This window comes from Sceloporus undulatus, chromosome 2 (genome assembly GCF_019175285.1).
Source record: "Sceloporus undulatus isolate JIND9_A2432 ecotype Alabama chromosome 2, SceUnd_v1.1, whole genome shotgun sequence".
Classification (NCBI taxonomy): Eukaryota; Metazoa; Chordata; class Lepidosauria; order Squamata; family Phrynosomatidae; genus Sceloporus; species Sceloporus undulatus.
The window spans coordinates 67,257,798-67,277,501 of record NC_056523.1 but is presented as its reverse complement, the minus strand read 5'-3'; the positions used below and the strand labels follow the sequence as shown (position 1 = coordinate 67,277,501).

Below are 19,704 nucleotides of genomic sequence, written 5' to 3'. Positions count from 1 at the left end.
ATAATCTATAAAGCACAAGCTGATTTTCTTCTGAAATTCTTTGATATACTTAAACATATGTTTGTAATATAATCCTGAGTGCTTCTTCCTTTCCAGATACTTTGGAGGTAGGATGTTTAAATTACACATGCCTCCAAAGCAGCCAGAAGCCACACCAAAGCCACACTATGGTCCTTAGGACCGGAGCAAAAAGGAGATGGCATAGTCTGACTCCTGATGGCACTGGTCAGTCCCTGTGTCCATGGCCTGCTTTGGGAGTGGGCCATGCAGACAGCAGGCTTCCAGCCAGAGCATATTCGAGCTATTCTTTCATGCCCATCTCTTCCATCCGAAGGAAGAACATAGTTTTACAGTTGAACAAGAATAATGACCACAGAGAATGTACAAAACGCCAAAATAGACAATGAAGATACTAACATAATTTAAGACTGCCTATGGGATTTATCACATGCCTTTTCAGCCCAATCCTGGCATGAGACGATAGACATGCATAAGCACATGATTTCATGCATACCCTCTTTGCATTATTCTTACCTCAAGAAATAAGGAAGTTCCATATATTGCCAAAAAGGCATCTTAAGGTTGCATCACATCCTGGAAAGTAGTTAGTCTAGATTTAAATTTGTTGCTACTGAAAAAGCTGCAGTTAATTTGGTTTGGATCCAGATTTCCTGTGAACGGAATTGCACTCCTGAGATACTCCTTCTGCGGAAAAAAATAAAGGTGTTTTTCAGTGATTCTAATTAGACTTTTCTTGAATCCAAACCTTATTACTGTAGTTTTACAGATTAGAAAACATAAATTGCAACATCTTAAATATTTATAAGAACAATTTTGGCAGCATGAAAGACAGAAACATTAGGAATATTAGCTTTGGCTTCTTGTTTCTTGATTCTTGCTATTCTATGCTTTTTGGCACAATTCTGTAGAATGGATACAATGCTTGGTTGGGCTGCTGCCTAATATTGGCTATTTCTGACTCATGCATGAGGATGAAAAGCAAGCTTTTATTTATTACTGCCTTTGCTAAGAATAGTAACATAACAATACAGATGGTCCAATAAGTCAACTGCTGGTAATGTGCCTGTGCGCGTGCGCGCGCGCGCACACACACACACACGGATATTCAAATCATTACAAAGTTTACATTGCTGACTTTAAAAGGACTTCAGTAATAATCAGGCTTAAATAAGTAGTTTTGCAGATGCTATCCTCCTTTAGCTACAGTTGTGTTTCTAAAAACAATATTAATTAGAACCACATAAAAAGAACATAATATTATGAATATTATGAAACCTAATTTCAGACTTAGAGCCTAATGTTCAAACCACTACACCAGGCTGGCTCTCATCAGACCATATACAGAGGTATTTTAAGCACCATAATCAAATTTTCCTTTTGTATATGGAGAAAAATTGTTGAGACTGTGTCTTGAATAAACTTGAAATAGATTTGTTTTCAGAACTTCAAAGCTGTTTTATTATTCTCAACCCATATCTGTAGGGTTGCCATTGTCAGGCCCTGATTTTTCCAAGGCAAAACTTAAAAACTAGTGATGGCCCCTCATGATATCATTAAGGTCCAAAACACACTGCAGAAATAATCCAGTTTGAGACCGCTTTAACTGCCCTGGCTCAGTGCTAGGGAATCCTGAGAACTGTAGCTTATTGTGGCACTAGGGAATCCTGGGAACTGTATCTTACTGTGACAGAGAAGGCTAAATGTCTCACAAAACTACAGGTCCCAAAATTCCCTAGCATTGGGCGAGGGCAGTTAAAGCAGTTTCAAACTAGATTATTTCTACAGTGTATTTTGGACCTAAGTGTTATGCATTAAGTACTAACCACAGCTGTGCACAACCTGTCATTCAAACATGCACATTTCTGCACACGCATACACAGTTAGAAAGAAAAATAACATATTTTCTTTTCTTTTTTTGAAATTAAGACAGAAACCTTAACGAAAGAGGCTATTCCCAGATCAAGGTGAAATGAGGGGATTATTCCTTCTCTGAGATCTGGCAACTCTATGTTTGACACAAGTACACAGTCCTAAACACATTAGCTAGTCCCAATTGGAATAAGCAAACTGAAACAATTGCTGAGTAGTAAGCCATTTCACTCAGGCAATTTCCATTGATTCACTGGATCTGCTTTGTTTGGGAATAGTGATCAGATTTAGGCCATGTTTCCTTTAGGTTTTAAACATTTATTATTTGGAATGTAAAGTAGATGAAAAAAAGTACATTTGCACATACCTGATACTAAAATTAGCAGCTCCTCTTCTCTATATTTAGCCTGGAAGTGACATAAAATATGCATGATTCAAACTGATATTTGTGACTGCCTATTTAAAATAATATTGAAAAAGTAATATGAGTGATGAATGAACACTGACTGAACACAAAAATGCCTGCCTATACTTACAGACTCTGGTCAGGCCCCACCTGGAATATTGTGTCCAGTTCTGGGCACCACAATTCAAAAAGGACATTGAGAAACTGGAGCGTGTCCAAAGGAGGGCGACTAAAATGGTGAAAGGGCTGGAGACCTTGCCCTATGAGGAACAACTCAGGGAGCTGGGGATGTTTAGCCTGGAGAAGAGAAGGTTAAGAGGTGATACGATAGCCCTGTTTAAATATTTGAAAGGATGTCATATTGAGGAGGGAGCAAGCTTGTTTTCTGCTGCTCCAGAGAACAGGACCCGGAACAATGGATGCAAGCTACAGGAAAAGAGATTCCACCTCAACATTAGGAAGAACTTCCTGACAGTAAGGGCTGTTCGACAGGGGAACACACTTCATTGGAGTGTAGTGGAGTCTCCTTCCTTGGAGGTCTTTAAACAGAGGCTGGATGGCAATCTGTTGGGGATGCTTTGACAGATTTCCTGCATGGCAGGGGGTTGGACTGGATGACCCGTGCGGTCTCTTCCAACTCTATGGTTCTATGATGCTATGATTCTATGATCAGACGTAGGAGAACATATGCATCTACTTAAACATTCAAAATGTATGAAATATCAAAATATAATGGGTAATTTCTTTCATTAATTGATAAATAACAAAATAATTATGTTATTATAGAATAATATAACATAATAGCATAATATTTTAAATCATGTCCAATTAATATATGTCCTAAATAAATATCATGTCTCTCACTGTGTTTAAGACTGCCACAATAGAAACATCAGCTATCTCAGAGCACCATCGAGGACTGTTAAAATCAATGGGAGATTGGCCATTAACTACAACATGGCATGTGAACGGCATGTCTTCCTATACAGTGGTACCCCGGGTTACGAATTTAATTTGTTCCGCCGCCGCGTTCGTAACCCGAAAATCTTCGTAAGCTGAAAAAGCCATAGGCGCTAATAGCGAAAGCCGCGATTTCGTGCGAAAAAGTGCCGAAAAGCACCAATTTTTTTTTCGTAACCCGAAATAACCTTTGTAACCCGGAACAGTTTTTTTCAATGGATTTTTTTTCGTAACCCGGAAATTTCGTAAGGCGGCGCATTCGTACCCGGGGTACCACTGTATATAAAAAGCTTGTTATTAAAATGGGTTGCGGTGGGAGCAGGTATATCAGTTTATCAGGTATTAATCTAAATTTAAGGAATTAAATTCTCCTATTCCGATTTTAGAATTGCAGTTTTAGCCTATTAATCAGACCAAATCGAAACAGTTTTCTAGATGAGCAATGTAACCCTGAACTCCATATCCTTAGTTGTCTAGCATGGAAAATGAAGAAAAGAACACTCTTCTCCAAAAAGGACAGAACAGAATTAAGACAGTCAGGCTCCTAACATTCAGAACAATGTTGTCAGCGCTACATGTCTGCATCAACATGGTGAGGTAGAGATACTGTATTTAACTTCTTGTTTGCTGGTCAACCCTTTGTGCCTCCACATCTGCCCCATCACACTACAAGGAAGGTCTCTGTAGCCCACAACTGCAACAGAAAATGGGAGGAGAATGTCATTTTAAAAACCTGAGGTTTCTGTGTTGGTTTTCTAGATAGGTCATTGGTTGAAATCGCAGCATTGTGAGGAACAATTTAACAGGCTGGGAAAATTCATCATTCTCATTTGCTGCCTCCTGGAACTGCCTCCAGCTATATTTTCATCAGCTGGGTTCCCAGAAATATATAGTCATTGAAAGCATGCATACCGGACTCTTGGACCAAGCACAAGTTTCATATCACCTCCAGTGGTCTCTTCTAAGTTGAGTTGTTGGGATTTGGAGAGGGGATTTTGTACATTCAAATGCATGTAGTCACACATTGCTCTATTGATGAGCTCACCTAATGGCTCAGCCCAGACCTGGCACCAATAATTTTGGAAAGACTGCCAAGTCCCCACTATTCTGTTGGAGCTCGCTGGTGCTAAAGCCTGCCCCAGGCCCTTGAAACAGAACTGTTCTGTGGCATTTTGGGAAATTTAAATGACTACCCACTCCAACAGCTACCAAATAAACTCATACCCAGGAATCCATCAGTGTATGAACAGGGCACTTTGGCAAGAGTTCCCTCAGATCTAGAGAATCCTACAACTTTCTAGGAACCCTTTCTTGATCTGCCAGGGATTTGAATTGGTGAATCAAAAAGCAGATCATAAATTAGCTATATTTGGAGAGGCCAGTATATTTGGAATCCTGGCTAGGAAAAAAGCAGCTGGGGGTCATTTAGGAATGAGCCTGAGAGTCCTGAAATCAGGAGATATTCATTATTTAGATGCAAAGAACACACTGGTCACCATGCTTTATTAGTTTTCTAAATAAATAAATAAATAAATAAATAAATAAATAAATGATGCAGCTATATTAAGGAATCAGGTCAGTTACTGCCTGGAGAAAAAACAACTCAGATTCACTCTTGGTTCTCTGGCAGTAAATGTTCCAGTACGCATTTGTTGCTAAACAGAAAGAGCATAAGAGCAAGTTTCCAACTTGAAAGGCCCCATGCTCTTTTGATTTCACTGAGCACTCATAATGTTTGCCTCCATTTGTACTCACTTTTTAAGGAGAGAGTTTTGTTGCACTGATTACACTAGAAATGTCTTTTTCTTTGTTTGAAGGTAGGAGGAAAAACTTATGTACTTTCTATGTACTTGATATGTACAATGGCCACAAGAATTATATATGTTTTTCCTTCTCAGTGTTCACACTCAAGGTCTATATTCTAATGTTTTATTTTAGAGGTGATGAATTTCCCTCTCCTTTTTTTGGAACCTCTGTAAGCCAAACATTCAGAAATATGATGACAAAGTCCATTCCATATCAGCCAAGGATCAACTACTTTCCTCCCTGATACTTTATGCTACATGAAATATAGGAGAATATATTCCTTAAGCTACCTGGTTCACCATCCTTTTCATTGGCCTTTTTGGTGAAATAATATGGGCCATGGCATAGCTTCATTTTAGGACACCTAGATGAGCACCTTAAAGCGTCTACAAGATGAAAGAACTGAAACAGTGTAAAAGCTGATTTATTGACATCATTATCATCATCATCATCATCATCATCATCATCATCCTGTCCCCCCCCCAAAAAAATTGTAATTGTATGCTGCTCACAATTTTAAAAGAGTAATATAATGAAAAACATTAAAAGTGCACATTAAAATAGAATTAAACTATTTACTGTGTTAAAGCAATTCACATTCATGTTAAAAAATAAAATTCAATTAAAAAAAAGCTCTTTAAAAGCAGTTCATTTAAAATAATACAGCACCATCTAGCCTCTACTTTAAAAACTTTCTGTTTTAAAATGCCTCTTTGTATAAAAAGGACAACAAAGAGGATGTCATTCTGGCTTCCCTGAAAAGAGAGTTCCAGAATCTAGGGGAAGCCACTTAAGTGAGAGCCTGCCTGGTATAGTAGTTACCCTCTCGGCTTCAGAGGGAGGTAATGACATACCTATGAACAAATCTAGCCATGAAATCTTGCCATTGTATGATCACCATAAATTAGAAATTATTCAAAGGATTGCAATAACAAACAATAAGAAGAAATTAATTTCAAAATAATACATTAATGTCAATGTTTTTAGCTAACTTTATCACATCAATTTTGTTTTAGTGTCAATCACGGGCTCTATGCTGACCATGGCAACAAATCGGCTACCCACCTGAAGAATGGTAGCCTGTACTGCTTTCTGTTAGGTTCAAGCTAACAAATTCCTTGCATCTATTTAATAGTAATACCAGTGATGTTTTCAAGACTTTTATTCCATGTCTCAAGTTGCGTCTCGAGTATCTACTTTCAAATCTCAAGCAGAGTCTCAATTCCTTATACTTCCTTACTTCCAAGTCAAGTCTCAAATCCAGTCTCAAGCCTGGGAGCCAAATTTTACGGGGGGAAAAGGAGGTGGCGGCGGCAGTATGTAAACAAATTACACATTAACAGCACATTGGTTCTATAGTCATATTTTCTGAATTGCTGGGTTTCATCTGTAACATGGAATAGCACATGATTATGGTATCAGTAATAAATGATAAAAGCACTCCTTGTATGTATGTCCTTATGTAACATGTCAGAATCAACACAACTCAGTACATATTTCTTGTATCTTGAATGTGCCCAACAATCACATATTTTTAGAAACACAAGTTATGACTTAACATTAAAAGGTACATTTGGTCCTGTCCTCTAGTGAAATGAAGACAATTTGTATGTGTTCTACTTTAGTTCCTGTAAAGTGGCTTTTGTGGAAAATGGCAAACATTCTGGTTTTTCTTTTCAGTTTTGTTTTTTTGCATGACCCTCTAGAAATTGCAGTTAGAAACACAATTCACTCCAGGCTTTTTGTGTCATATTTGAGCCATCTCTCTGCTCCCTGCACTTCACATGTCTCTGTGCGATGGAGTCATTTCATAATGAGCAGAAGTAAAAGAAATTGTCTTCATGGGCACAATGCAATATTAATGACTGCATTAAAAATGTACTGTCCACTTTAGTATCGTTTAAATACTATACTATATCTGAAATTACGTACGGATGCTTAAAGGCAGCAGATAATATTGGAAAACATTTCAGTATCTTTTGAGAATTGGGTTCAGTCTTGAGGCATAGCATTGCCTTTAACATCAATTAAAATAAGAGGGAAGTGCAACAAGATATACTGTACATAGACAGGACAAGCCAAATGGCTAAATATGGCTAAATGTGTGCATAACGGGATTGGTTAAGATGCCATGCAAGATTAGAAGGTTGGCAGTTTGAGGGTGAGCTTCTGTCACTAGTCCCAGCTTCTGCCAACCTAGCATTTTGAAAGCATGCAAATGCAAGTAGATAAATAGGTACCACTTCTCAGCAGAAAGGTAACAGCATTTGGCGCAGTCATGCTGGCCACATGACCACCAGAGCAGTCCTTGGATACTGCTGGCTCTTTGGCTTAGTAACGGAGATGGGCACTGTCCCCTACAGTTGCTTACGACTAGATATTCATGTCGAGGGACTACCTTTACCTTTACGTTTACCTTTATCTTTAGGCCTGATTTTACTGGGCACTACCTTCCTTAGTGACCTCTCTTTATTTTTATTTTTTTTAAAAAAAAGGATTGCAAGACCTACAGAATTTGAGGGGCGGGATGGCACATGGAAATATTGGGGATGGGAGTTAATCAGCCAAAAGCAGCAAAAACTTTGGTTACTAACTCATATATGTACACACTGGTATACATTTATCTGCATCCATCCCATGTATTTATTCCCAAAATAAGTGAGATTTGTTTTGTTTCTCAAAGAGAAACTTTGGAAGGGATTACTTGCAAATGAGAATGCACAGAATACAGCAAGAAATCACTAAATATAATAAGAGAATAAAAACTATGCTGGATTGGACCAAAGGTCTTATTGGACCAGCATTCTGTTCTTGGCATGGCATTTTAGAGTTACATTGAACTGCTTTTGCCATTTTAATGCCCATTTCCCCAGTTCGAAGAGTTCTTTTTGGAGTTCTTTACCTAACCTTTTTTAAAAATGTAACTACCCTGAATAATTTGATGCCATCAAGTAATGTGGCATCTTACTCCTCCCGTAAGCTGACTTGCTTCTCAACCCTGTGATGGGTAGGGGTGTGAATGGTAGGAGTAATATTGACACTTGATGGTCTAGTGGAGAATTTAATAAATTAGTGGGGCTGGACAAAACATTTTCCAAACCTTTTTACTGCTACTGTGTGAAAAGAAGCATACATTGGACAAAAACTGTTCTTCACATTGTCACATCAGGGCTACTGAGCGGTGTTATGTGCTTTGCCATGTTTTGAATATCAATAACACTGACCTCTTATTGCAATGCAGGAAATACATCCCTATGTTGTCAAAGCAACCTCATGACACCCCTGTCCTCCTGAATACCGTCTGCCTAGTCAAGGTTACTATAGCCTTCTTCAAGTGTTACTCTGAATGAAAAAAAGATGAAAAAAAGTATTACTCTCCAGTCTTTCTAAACAAATGGGTGTAGGTCAGCACCTACCCTGTTCCCCCACCCATTATCACTTTCCTCTCATAAAACGAAAGAGGAGACATTTCTCTTTGGTGGGGGCTCTCCACATGAAGAAACTCTAGGAAAGTTAGGGGTTTGTGCTGGTCTATGAATGAAATAAACCCAATTCATTTGCTCAATCAAAAATAACAAGTTGCTCACAAGGTGAGGCTCTTCTCTCCAGCTGCATTGCTTTCTATGTAAGGAAACCAACTTCCCAGCTCCCATGTTGAAGAAAGCACAGTGAGTGACAAATGAACTGGGTTTCCATGATTTTCTCTCTTCCTGTACTTTGCTGCAAGAGGCAATAAAATTCCCTTCAAGTATAATATGGGAAGACTGAGTCTTTCCATTGCTGTGAGATAATTTTCGTTTCTATGTGGGCACTTTGTTGTTGTGTACTTTCAAGTTACTTCCTGCACATGGTGACCACAAGGTGAACCTATTACAGGATTTTCTTGCTAAGTTGTTCAGAGCGACAAGAAACACACTGTTGAGAGAGTGTGACTTGCCTAAAATCACCCAGTGGGTTTCAGTGACTGAGTGAGGCTATTGTAGTGCTATATGAAAGCTTTCAATTGTTTTTATTTGCTAGTTCTTTCTTCTTCTTGATTTGGAGTGTGAGATTGGAAGAGTGTATGAGAGGTTGTGGAATTCCCTCTCATGGCCCTCTCCTTTTACCAGCAGGCAAATTCTTTTTTTATTCAGACATGTAATGATTAATCACTTTGAGATAGCCTTTTTATTGGGGAAGATACAATATTTTAACCTTATAGTTAAGATTTTAAATGATTTTACACTTTTTAAAATGTGATGATATTATAATATGGTGTCTTGCCTTTAACTTTTTTATTATCAAGATTTTAACATATTTTGTTTTAGCCTTTTTGTGAGATACCTTGGGTCCCATGCTAGGAGAAAGGCAATTTAAATAACTAAGTAAATAAGTGATGCTTTGAATTAATTGTCATAACTATGTTTAGTTTTAGTTTACTGAAAGTTGCCTTTGTTCTGTTTTGTGGGAAAGCAGGGTAGATTTTTAAAAATAAATAAAATAAAGGCATGCTGTTTTGTTTGCTTTTCAGAATGGCATTACATAACCAGGTCTGATTTTTTTACTGTGCACACTCAGGGCTTCTTGCAAAAATATAATGACATGAGAAGCATGCGGGGGGGGGGGGGGGGGGGAGGAAGCCGCCAAAAAAAAGAAGGAGGGGGGGGGGGGGGGGGAAGTGAAATCAAACTAGAAATGAACTGGCCTTGCACAGGAGAATGCCTTGCCCCATTGCACTGAACACTATATAAATTGAACACTGTTGTTGTCATCTCCATGTTGTAAAAAAGGGAATGAAGCAGAAAGATGAAAGGCATGGCTACAAAGTAGAGTTCAGTATGCATAAAAGTAGACTTATTTCTGAATTAAGAATGTGATCTTCAATTAGAACTTCTTCAACAGGACGACAGGTTGTTGGTGAGGGGTTTTTGAAACTTTTTTTTTTTAAAAAAATAACTGTTCAAAATTGTTGTTTTTTAAAGAACAGCCTGTTAATATATACCTTTAAAAATTCTTGTAGGTACCCATGTCATGGAAGGTTCTGGAAGAATGCTTGTCACTGCAGTGGGAGTTAATTCTCAGACAGGGATCATCTTTACCCTGTTGGGTGCTGGTGGAGATGAAGAGGAAAAGAAGGATAAAAAAGGTACAAATATCATTCTGTATCTTAGTTCTCACCTAAAAATATTAATGACTCAGACTGATAACACAGGAGTACTTGAATTTATACTGATTCAGTCCCATCAAATTATGAGTCCTTCCTTCAGGGATAGAAGTATATCTGACATTTTGAACATTGTAGACCTTGCAAAATTTGAGAAACAAAATCAGCTGCGTTGTATACCCTCTAGTGGAACTTAATCATGGATCGTATCTTTTTTTTCATATGAAATCCAAATTTTCATATATTCAGAATTCACACATAAAGAATTCAGTGTCCCAGCATAAATATTCCAGTATAAATGAAGCAAATTCTTGCTTTAGTAAGTTCCCACCTTTCATCTAGGAGGTAAATTAAATTTAAGGAAAAAAAAGAAAAGAATTAAACTCTAATTTTTAAGTTTAAAATATATTTGTTTAAAATTGCCCCCTGCATATATACATACTTAGATTTATTTTTGATTTTCTAGCTCTATAATTTGGATGCGTCCTTCTGCTTTATGCAGTATGCAAATGACGTTCATTCATTTTTTGTAAATAGAAAGTGCCATGCCACTTATCTGAATACTGCCAGTCTGATAGTTGAGGGGATACACTGAGAGCAGTAGGAACACTTGCATAAAAGGACTTCACCTATGACAGGAGGGCAGTTTAACCAATGGAGCAGTGGATCTGACAGAGTGCCTAGAGGTAGGCTAGCTGGGGTCTTCCCTGTGTAGAATACTCCTTGAAAACAATGCTGTTTATATTTCATGGAAAGTGACATGGATATTACTGCTTTATTTTCAGAACCAGGCAGCTATTTTTAACAATTTAAACTTAATGAAACATAAAGCCAGAAGAAACTCCTTAGACTGTAAGGCTATATAGAAATTAATAATAGGGTTTTAAATATATATATATATATATATATATATATATATATATATATATATATATATATTTGTTGTGGTTCACTGCAGCTGATTCAAGGTTTCTTAAAGCATCTCTCGTTGAAATAAAAGTTGTTTTATCAAACCATACATCCTTAGCACAAGTATAGCCATAAATATAGTCAAACTTTTTAAAAAATAAAAATATACTTTCTCAGATTTTTACAAGTATGCACCATAATTCTGGTATCTCTGTGCTGATAACACAGTCTGAAATCCAGTTAGGCTGGAACTTAGTATGAGTATAGCCAAAGTAAATGGTACCAGATATGTCCCAGTGTATACTATTGCGAATCATGATCCTATTTATTTTCTACTCAGAAGTAGACTCTATTGAGTTCAGTGGACTTACTCCCAGGAAAGTTGTGTATTCCTGCAAAGCAAGGGCTTGAACTGGATGGCCCCTGTGGTCCCTTCTGACTCTATGATTCTAAATGCATGTGGCATTGCAGCCATAAACATTAAAAGAAGTGCATATTAAGAAGTAAATATGAAACAATACATGACATTTTTTACTTGTAGACAAGGAAAGTGTCTGGGGTATTTTATCCCATGTACATTAGTGTATCAAACCTGTGCATACATTTAAGCACTGTAAGCTGTGTTAAACATCCACCATACACTTTGCCACACTTAAAGCAACTGATTTTGAATTTAACTTAAGAAGAATATATATTACAGGCTTATTTCCAGAGTGTCATTTTTCATATTTTAGACTACATAAAAATGGACTTAGACAAAGTGAAAATTGAGTGGTCAGAATAATGCAACTTTTTTTTGGACATAAATTATTTCTTGCTTTATGTAACATTATTGTGACAAGTGGAACACAAAAAAGTAACCAAGGAGTTAAAATCTTTTGTTAACACATCTTAAGTAGACATCATTTCAGACAGAAACCCACACATAACTCATCACTATCTACAATTTTTACAAGTTCTTTTTTCTTTTGGTGAGAATATCCAATTCTCCATAATTCTCTGTCTTGGAATAGTGTACAGTTCTTTATTGCCCTGCATTTTCATTTCTTTTTTCCCTCCCTCCCTTTTAAAAAAAGAATAACCTGCTAATCTACACTATTGACTGAGGGAAAGGTGGGGGGAAAGTTTCATGTTTGTCATATAGCTTTCATTGCACATCCACTAAAACATCTAATGAAGTGCTTTCAAAATCCATTCTGCAGTCATTCAAGCAAGCCTCTGGTGATGTAGTGACTAGGCTGCATGGAGCTGCAATTCTCCAAGCACTGTTCCTGTCCTCCCACTATTTGTCTAAACAGGGCTTGTTCATGATTCTAGCATGAACTCCTCTGAAACAGTCTGTGGGCTACAGCAACAGTGCTCATTAGATTATGTCCCTGATTTTAAGCACAAACATCATACGTTCCTTGTATGTATGCTTGAAGCTTTTTTGAAAGCTTACCAGTCATATGTGTTTGCATTTCAGTTTTATCTAGTATATTCCTTCCTCATTAACATTTTGTAAAAAATCATCATGCAGGTGTGAAACAGGAGGATGGACATCACCTTTCAGGTAGAGTAAGAAATCTACCATCTCAGAGGAGAGTCTGGGCATTTTTAAAAGGGTCTGTCCTGCTAATGGTGCTGGAAATCAAAAAGAGAATGAAAAAGACCTGAGTGAATAGTCAAGAAAACATATCTTTGTGATTTGGTTGCAATTAAATTGTGGATTTCAATTTGGACTACATTCTTCCCCCTTTTTTCTCTGTTGTTCTCTGATTATATCTGCAAATTCTTCATCCATTTACAATGTGGGTGCAAAGTCATTCATTTTAACTTTTATTGAACACTTAGGGGCCCAACCAGCTGAGGTTAAAAACAGATTTTAAGAGGAGACAGGCAGGCTGGGGGGAGTCGTTGTTGGGCAAGCACAAGAAATACCCAGAAATCAGAGAATGATGGCAATAGCTGTCTCCCAATCTTGCTCCCCAGAACTGGTATTGAGAAGCATACAGCATCTGATCCTGGAAGCAGTCTGTAGCCACTGTGATTAGTAGCCACTAAGAGCCTTCTCCTCTGTGAATTAGTCTAGTTCTCTTTTCAAGCTGTCTAACCTAGTGACCACCAGTGGGAGCAAATTCCAGAAGTTAGCTATGTTCTGGGGAGAGGAGCACTTTATCTCCTCTCAGTCAGCTTCATTGGACTCCCCCCAGTTCTAGTGTTAATGTATGCCTGATTAATATTTTAGTTGAGCTTTGACAGTCATGCAGCAATGGGGAAGAAATGGCAGCTAGCCAACCTAGAAAAGAAAGCCACTTGACTATTGGCCTGAGCCTTTACAGTTTTGAACCCTCCTGGCAGTTTCAAGCAGTCTCTCTGATACTGAGTTTCATACCATTTTATAGCTTTGATAAGATGCTAGATGCTGCTGACTGTACCATCTCCACCTTCAGTGTTTAGTATTAGAATAGCAAAACATACCACTAACTTACTTGGATCACCTGCGGCTTCTGGACACTCAAAAGAAACCAAAATTAAATATTTGAAGACTCCCTCCCCATTTATTTTGGCTAAAGATTTGTAACTTTAAGTATAAAATATGCTTGAAAAAGTTCAAAAATTCTGTTATTGGGGTTTTTAAAAAAAAAAACACCCTAATTAAAAACAAAGTTGTTTCAGACCTGTCATTCACTGTGGATTATTCACTCAGCTCTAGCTCAGCTAATTTCCAATCAATACAAAATCTTGGGAAACATTCACTGTCTCTTGATGTGAAGAAATTTCTTGCCTGTCCTATCCCTTTCTTTGTAAGCCAAACTTTTGACATTTTAGAACTGTGATTGACTCATTTTTATTTTCTGTCTTCAACTAATACAAAATAAAACAACAACAGCACAAGCGTACTGGTAATAAACTTACTTTATCAAACTTGAACTGAACCTGTTTTATCACACCACAACAGAATGCCAAACATAGTTAGTGGGTGTACTGTTGGGTTTCCCTAAATCGCTGTTACATATAATCCTGTACAAGCCTACCTGGGAATAAGTTCCACTGAACCCAGTAGGACTTAGTTCTGATTAGGCCTGTAAAGGGCGGCATTCTGAAATACGTGCTTTAATGTTTTGGGTACAATACAATGAATGAAGCATTTTAAATAGGACACCTTTTAGATGCATGTATAAAGTGGATTCATTCTAGATAAAGTACAGTAAATACAGGTATTTAAATATATATTTGCCCCTTAACCTTAATCTAAATCCTTTATAAAAAAAGCAATTTAAGAATGTCTGCAAAGAGGAGCAGAGGAAATAGAAATACTATGTAAAGTCAGTTTTCACCAACTCTGTTAACTCTGTTAAATGTCTTTCACATTTCTTTTTATAATATTCCACATATGAGTTTTTGTTCCCCACTTTTGTAACATTCTTGTAATGACATTCATTTTTTAAGACATTACGTTGCATACCTTAAAACAAATCTGGTTTGGAGAAGAAAGAAAAATGAAGCCACATTAGTCCATAAATGTTCTTGTTTGTGTCATGTGAATTTGTTCATATTATTATGATTTACTCTTTTGTTTTTCTTTTATCCATTATTACTCAGTAGATTCTTCCCATACCTCCTTCCATCCTCCTTCAACTACAGATGGGGCAGCAGGTGCAAATGCCACTGATAATGCAAATGCCAGCTTAGTCAATGGTACGTTAAGAACACCTAGCTTGTTTTATTTGATGGATTTCTCTCCTGACTATATAAGCTTCCCTCTTTCTCTTATGAACTGCACAGATGTTGTATGTGCATGTGATTACTGTGTGAGAGCTCCTATTGTGCAGCAGCTTATAAGAGATGCCACAAATCCCAGTTTTTTTTTTTACTAGCTAAACAAATCTTTGTTTCTCATTGAAGCAACAATGGGATGAGAACAAGTAGGAATTAAGGAACCTTTTATTACTGATCCAAATGATTTAAAACAATGTAAAATATGTATCTCAAACCTGTTTTCCCCACTCACAAGGTTTTCAGTGTCAAACTGGTGTTTCTGTCTGTTTTTCTCAGGACATATTTGAAAAGAGAGCATGATTTTGGATTATGTTTTTCATCCTGGTTTTCCCCCCACAATGTGGCACTCTCATAAGCATTCATGATCTCAAAGTAGTTTTGGGAAAACAATCCTGCTGGGGTCAGGAATCTGGCTTGAATACAACCAGTAGCATTGTAGAGCTTTATTGTGCTTCCCACAAACTTTTGACTCAGCACCAAGCTAAGCATTTACTGTAGGTGATGATACTAGAAAACAAAACATCGCTATGTGCTCTTGTGCATGTGCTTGGATATGGTTTCATATGTTATTTTTCTTTTAACTAGTATAACTTCAGTTCTGATTTTTCAAATGTGATTTTGGTCAGCTTCTTGACTCCATTTCTTAGCATGCCCATATTTTAAACTGCCTCATTAAGGAGATAAATTTATAGTAAGTATAAATGGGTGAATTTTGATCTCGATTTTGAATAGAATACTTGCCTTTCTTAATTATTACAATATTTCTGTAAGAGGGTGTGTGCTTTTAAATATCTATCTTATGAGTTATTTCTCTTTCCACTAACAAAAACAAAAGCATAGATATTATACAATATTTCTTTATGTTATTAATTTGAATTCTTTAATTTTTTAAAAGAAAGTAATATGTATTTTCTTGAGTCTCAGATAATCTTAGAGGTTTTTTGATACTCAAGAGAACCCTTTACTCTGGAGTGTAGCTATGCAGAGATTGCCTTTCACAAGACATTTTCCTTCAGTCCCCAATTTTCTAGCATTACAGAGTGGGATACCAAAAATGGTTTACACCTAGAATGCTCATATCTTTCCTTGGTTAATGTGCCTGTTCCTTTTCTTTGGATGCCTAAACTGTTTTTCTAAATGCTAACCTAACGCTAATGCAATGCTACAGATTTGGGGACTAAAGGGAAATTTCACAGGGTGACATACATTTTGTGTGTGTGTGGGGGGGGGGGGGGGGAGCAATATCCTCGTTTTGTTCCCCTTTAGCAACACCCCCTTCCCTACTCATCTACAACTCCTAACCTTGGAGCCATCCGATGCAATTTGGTCAGAAGTAAATGCCCTGTATAAGTGTTCTTAGACTGAAAAGGAATAATTCAAGCATTCAGTCTATTCTTGCAAGATGGTTGGGGAGGGAATGTACTGAACTTTTTTATTCATTATGGCCTTTGGGAACATAAGGTTTCTAAAGACATGAAAAAGCATGAGGATACAGAGACCTAAACTGCACAGGATGAAGAATAAACTGGAACCAGGACCTTAATAGCTTTTTACAGCCTATTTCTGGTTTCTAGTCTTAACTAGAATATAACCATTGAATCAGTGCTAATCACAATGGATTTAGTGGGCCCTTCCAAGCCAGAACTAGCAATTGTACTTAGACACATGCTCATTCAAATGTATTTCTGCCAGACCAATGTATTTTTTTAAAAAATTGTTTGGACAGATGAGTACTAAGTCATATAAAAATATGCTTTTCTGGAGCTGTCATCACCTTTGAAGCCCATTTGTCATGAGGCAAGAAGTGCTGTGTGAGGAAAATAAAGCTAGATATGTCACAACTGGTTTCACAGTTCTTTGAATTCTGGTGAATAGGAATACAATATATTATTTCTTATTGCTAGCTCTGAATGTACCACCGTCCCATTTACTGCTGAATCATACTGGAACCAAAGTCTCCAGATCACACTCCTTGGAGGAATGTGAAAGTCTTTTTAAAATGACAATGTAATAGTTAACTATGGAGACTGTCCCAGAGGCAGGGAGAAAAAGGGGGAAGAAGAGAGAAGTGGGAGGAAGATTGGTAGCTGTCTTGTGAAGGCTGCACAATGAACTATGTAGCTTTAGCAATAGAAGGAAAGAGGTGGAAGTCAGAAGGTGGCATTTGACAAAGAGAGATGCCTTTCTTGCCTTATTTCTGTCCAAAACATAGGGACAGGGCAAAGGAATCCTTTGTGTCTTGATAATCTCATAAATACTACAGAAAGAAAGATATTTTCTTCAGCCATGGCAAAATATTACCAAGCAGAGTGCTTTGAGATCCAGAGAGAAAGACTACTCCAGCTGAGAGTACTGGGGTTTCCAGAAAGAACTTACTCACCTGGGGTTTAGTGGTTCAGAGTTGCAAAACAGCTGCCACCCAAGAGCTCTGTAAACTGTCAACAGAATTAATAAACAGCATAGAGAAGGAGGTCAGAAAAGGACATTCATCTAGTACAGGGTATTTGACATTTAGCCTTTGGAAATAAGGCTCAAGAAAGAATAGTGGAAGAATGGAGAAGACAGTGTCCCACATGCTGTGTGATTATCAGAAATTCCTGATAATAGGTAGATATATATTTATGTGTATAATAGATACTATTTAATTTTTAAGAAATTATGTTTTAGAGGTGGTTTATGTGTTGTCTTGGTCCCACCATTACAACAAATGTGCTTTTATTTATTTTATAGCAGCTCAGTTGGTGTTAGGCCAAAACACATTGGGCTTTTTAAGAAATAAAAATTATTGGACATCACACACCATGTCAGACATTGTCTCCTTTTGTTTCTCTACTGTGAATACATGCTTTTCCTGTCAAGAAAGAATAAGCCATTCAAGGAATGGTGATTTCCAGGTGTCCAAACAACAACAACAGCAAAAACAAAAACCCACAGGTATCTTGCTCCTGTAACAAAATTGGGAGGGAGGGAGCATTTAGGCTTCCATACCTCATGTAAAGCTGAATTGAAATTTCAGGCCAATTCAGAAAAAATCAATAGGAGATAGAATAGATTTGTGGCCCTTTCAGGCAACACAACTGTAGTAGTATATTCCACTTTATGGCAACATGGAATCCTGGAATTTACATTTGAAGGAAGGATGTTTAGAATGGATTCTCAGCCAGAAAGCTGTAGTTCTTCATCAAATGACAAACCCCATGATTCCATATGATGGAACCATAGCAGTTAAAGTGGAATCACAGTGCAGTAACGGTGTAGGTAAAAAGGGCCCTGCAGAAAAATCTGATCATTTAATAATTTCAGGGGTTTGTGCACCAGCGTGGACATTCTTTGTTTATTTCAGGAGAGAGGTCAATGGGAACTTAAAATACATTTGTTAAACCCCACCCACCTTATTTTCTTGGTATGCCATGATTAAACATGGAGGCCATGGTTTTCCATGACAACCAAACCAGGAGACTATACCTGTCATCTTTGAGAAAAGGTACAGTTTAAAGGAGCTCCAAAGTACTGTATAGTTTTTGCCAGCTTCCCTGGTTTTTCTGAAGCAGGGAATTTGGACAAATTCATGCAAAAACAATTATGGCATTGTGATTCCACTTTAAATGGCCTGGCAACATTGTATGAAATCCTCGGCTTTAGGGAGGCACTAGTGTTCTCTGGCAGAGAATTCTAAATAAACCTCCCTAAATTGCAAATACCAGGAGTCCATAGGATGTTCTCATGGTAGTTAAAGTGGAATCACAGTGCTACGACTGTAAATTGTGAAATATCCCATGGGTAATTGATACTTTGTAATATAGAATGGGGGAGGAAAAACAGGTGGTGGATAGAGTACATTGACAAAATCTCCTGTTTTGTTGTGTTACTAAATTGAAGTAAAATAATCTGAGCTGAGCCAGCCTCTGAAAACGAATTCACCCAAAATAGTCACACCTGGAATAGACTCATTGAATCAAATGAACTTAGTAAATCAATACTTAATTGACTCAGTGGCGAGTTACAGACCACCCGTTTGGGGCGGCCTGTAACTGGCCCTTTCCCCGCTGTATCAGGTCCTCAGCTGCCACAGCGGCAGCCTCTGAGGTCCCAATCCGCCGCTTTCCAGGCTGCTGGGAAGCAGCAAAAGGCTGCTTCCCTGCGGCCTGGAAAGGGGTGTGCTTGGGGCTTCATGCCCCAAGGACACCCGATGGTGGCGGGGACCAAGAGAAAGGGGCTGCTCGACCCCTTTCTCATTTGCATCACTGGCGCAGCCGTGTAGAGGCTGTACCAGTGATGCAAATCCTGGAAGGAGCTCCCAAACGGAGCTCCTTCCTGCGCTGCCGAAAGAGCGCCCCAGGCGCTCTCGCATGGCGCGAGTATGTCATTTCCGCGCCGCCTCATTTGGAGGTGGCTCGGTCATGACGTAACAATGGCAGCTCCTGTGTGGAATGGGCACCACCATTTTGTATGCACCCAGTCCGTATTAGGGTTAGGGGCGCAGGAAGTGACGCCCCTTCCTAACCCTAATACATCCTGGGGACGTACTTTGTGCCCGTTTGTAACGGGCCATTGAGTGCTTCCCAATACTCTGTTGATTCATTGGGTCTACTCTAGCTGGACTAGCAGTTGTATTTAGGTTACAGTAATTGTTGCTATTATGAGTCCATAACTGAAATCCATCAAAATGTTATCAGTTTGCATAGACTCAATAAAAGTGTGCTTACTGTGTATGCTTTTAGAATATCACTTTATCCTAGAGCAATTCAGAAAGGACATTGAGAAACTGGAGCGTGTCCAAAGGAGGGTGACAAAAATGGTGAAGGGTCTGGAAACCATGCCCTATGAT

At 38.0% G+C, this 19,704-nt stretch overlaps 1 protein-coding gene across 7 annotated transcripts in view; it reads left to right on the top strand.

Moving 5' to 3' along the window:
- Nucleotides 1-19,704, top strand: part of ATP2B2 (ATPase plasma membrane Ca2+ transporting 2) — a 166,500-nt gene that overhangs the window by 37,688 nt on the left and 109,108 nt on the right. For 6 of the 7 annotated variants that reach the window (XR_006102033.1, XR_006102032.1, XM_042450235.1 and 3 more), the window contains exons 3-5: nucleotides 10,062-10,187; nucleotides 12,634-12,666; nucleotides 14,703-14,795. Coding sequence is in view for 5 of the 7 variants with exons in the window: in XM_042450235.1 (XP_042306169.1) it covers nucleotides 10,062-10,187; nucleotides 12,634-12,666; nucleotides 14,703-14,795 (252 nt within the window). In the remaining 2 variants the exon portion in view is untranslated. The remainder of the gene's footprint in view (nucleotides 1-10,061; nucleotides 10,188-12,633; nucleotides 12,667-14,702; nucleotides 14,796-19,704) is intronic. The other variant, XM_042450231.1, reaches the window with a different exon arrangement.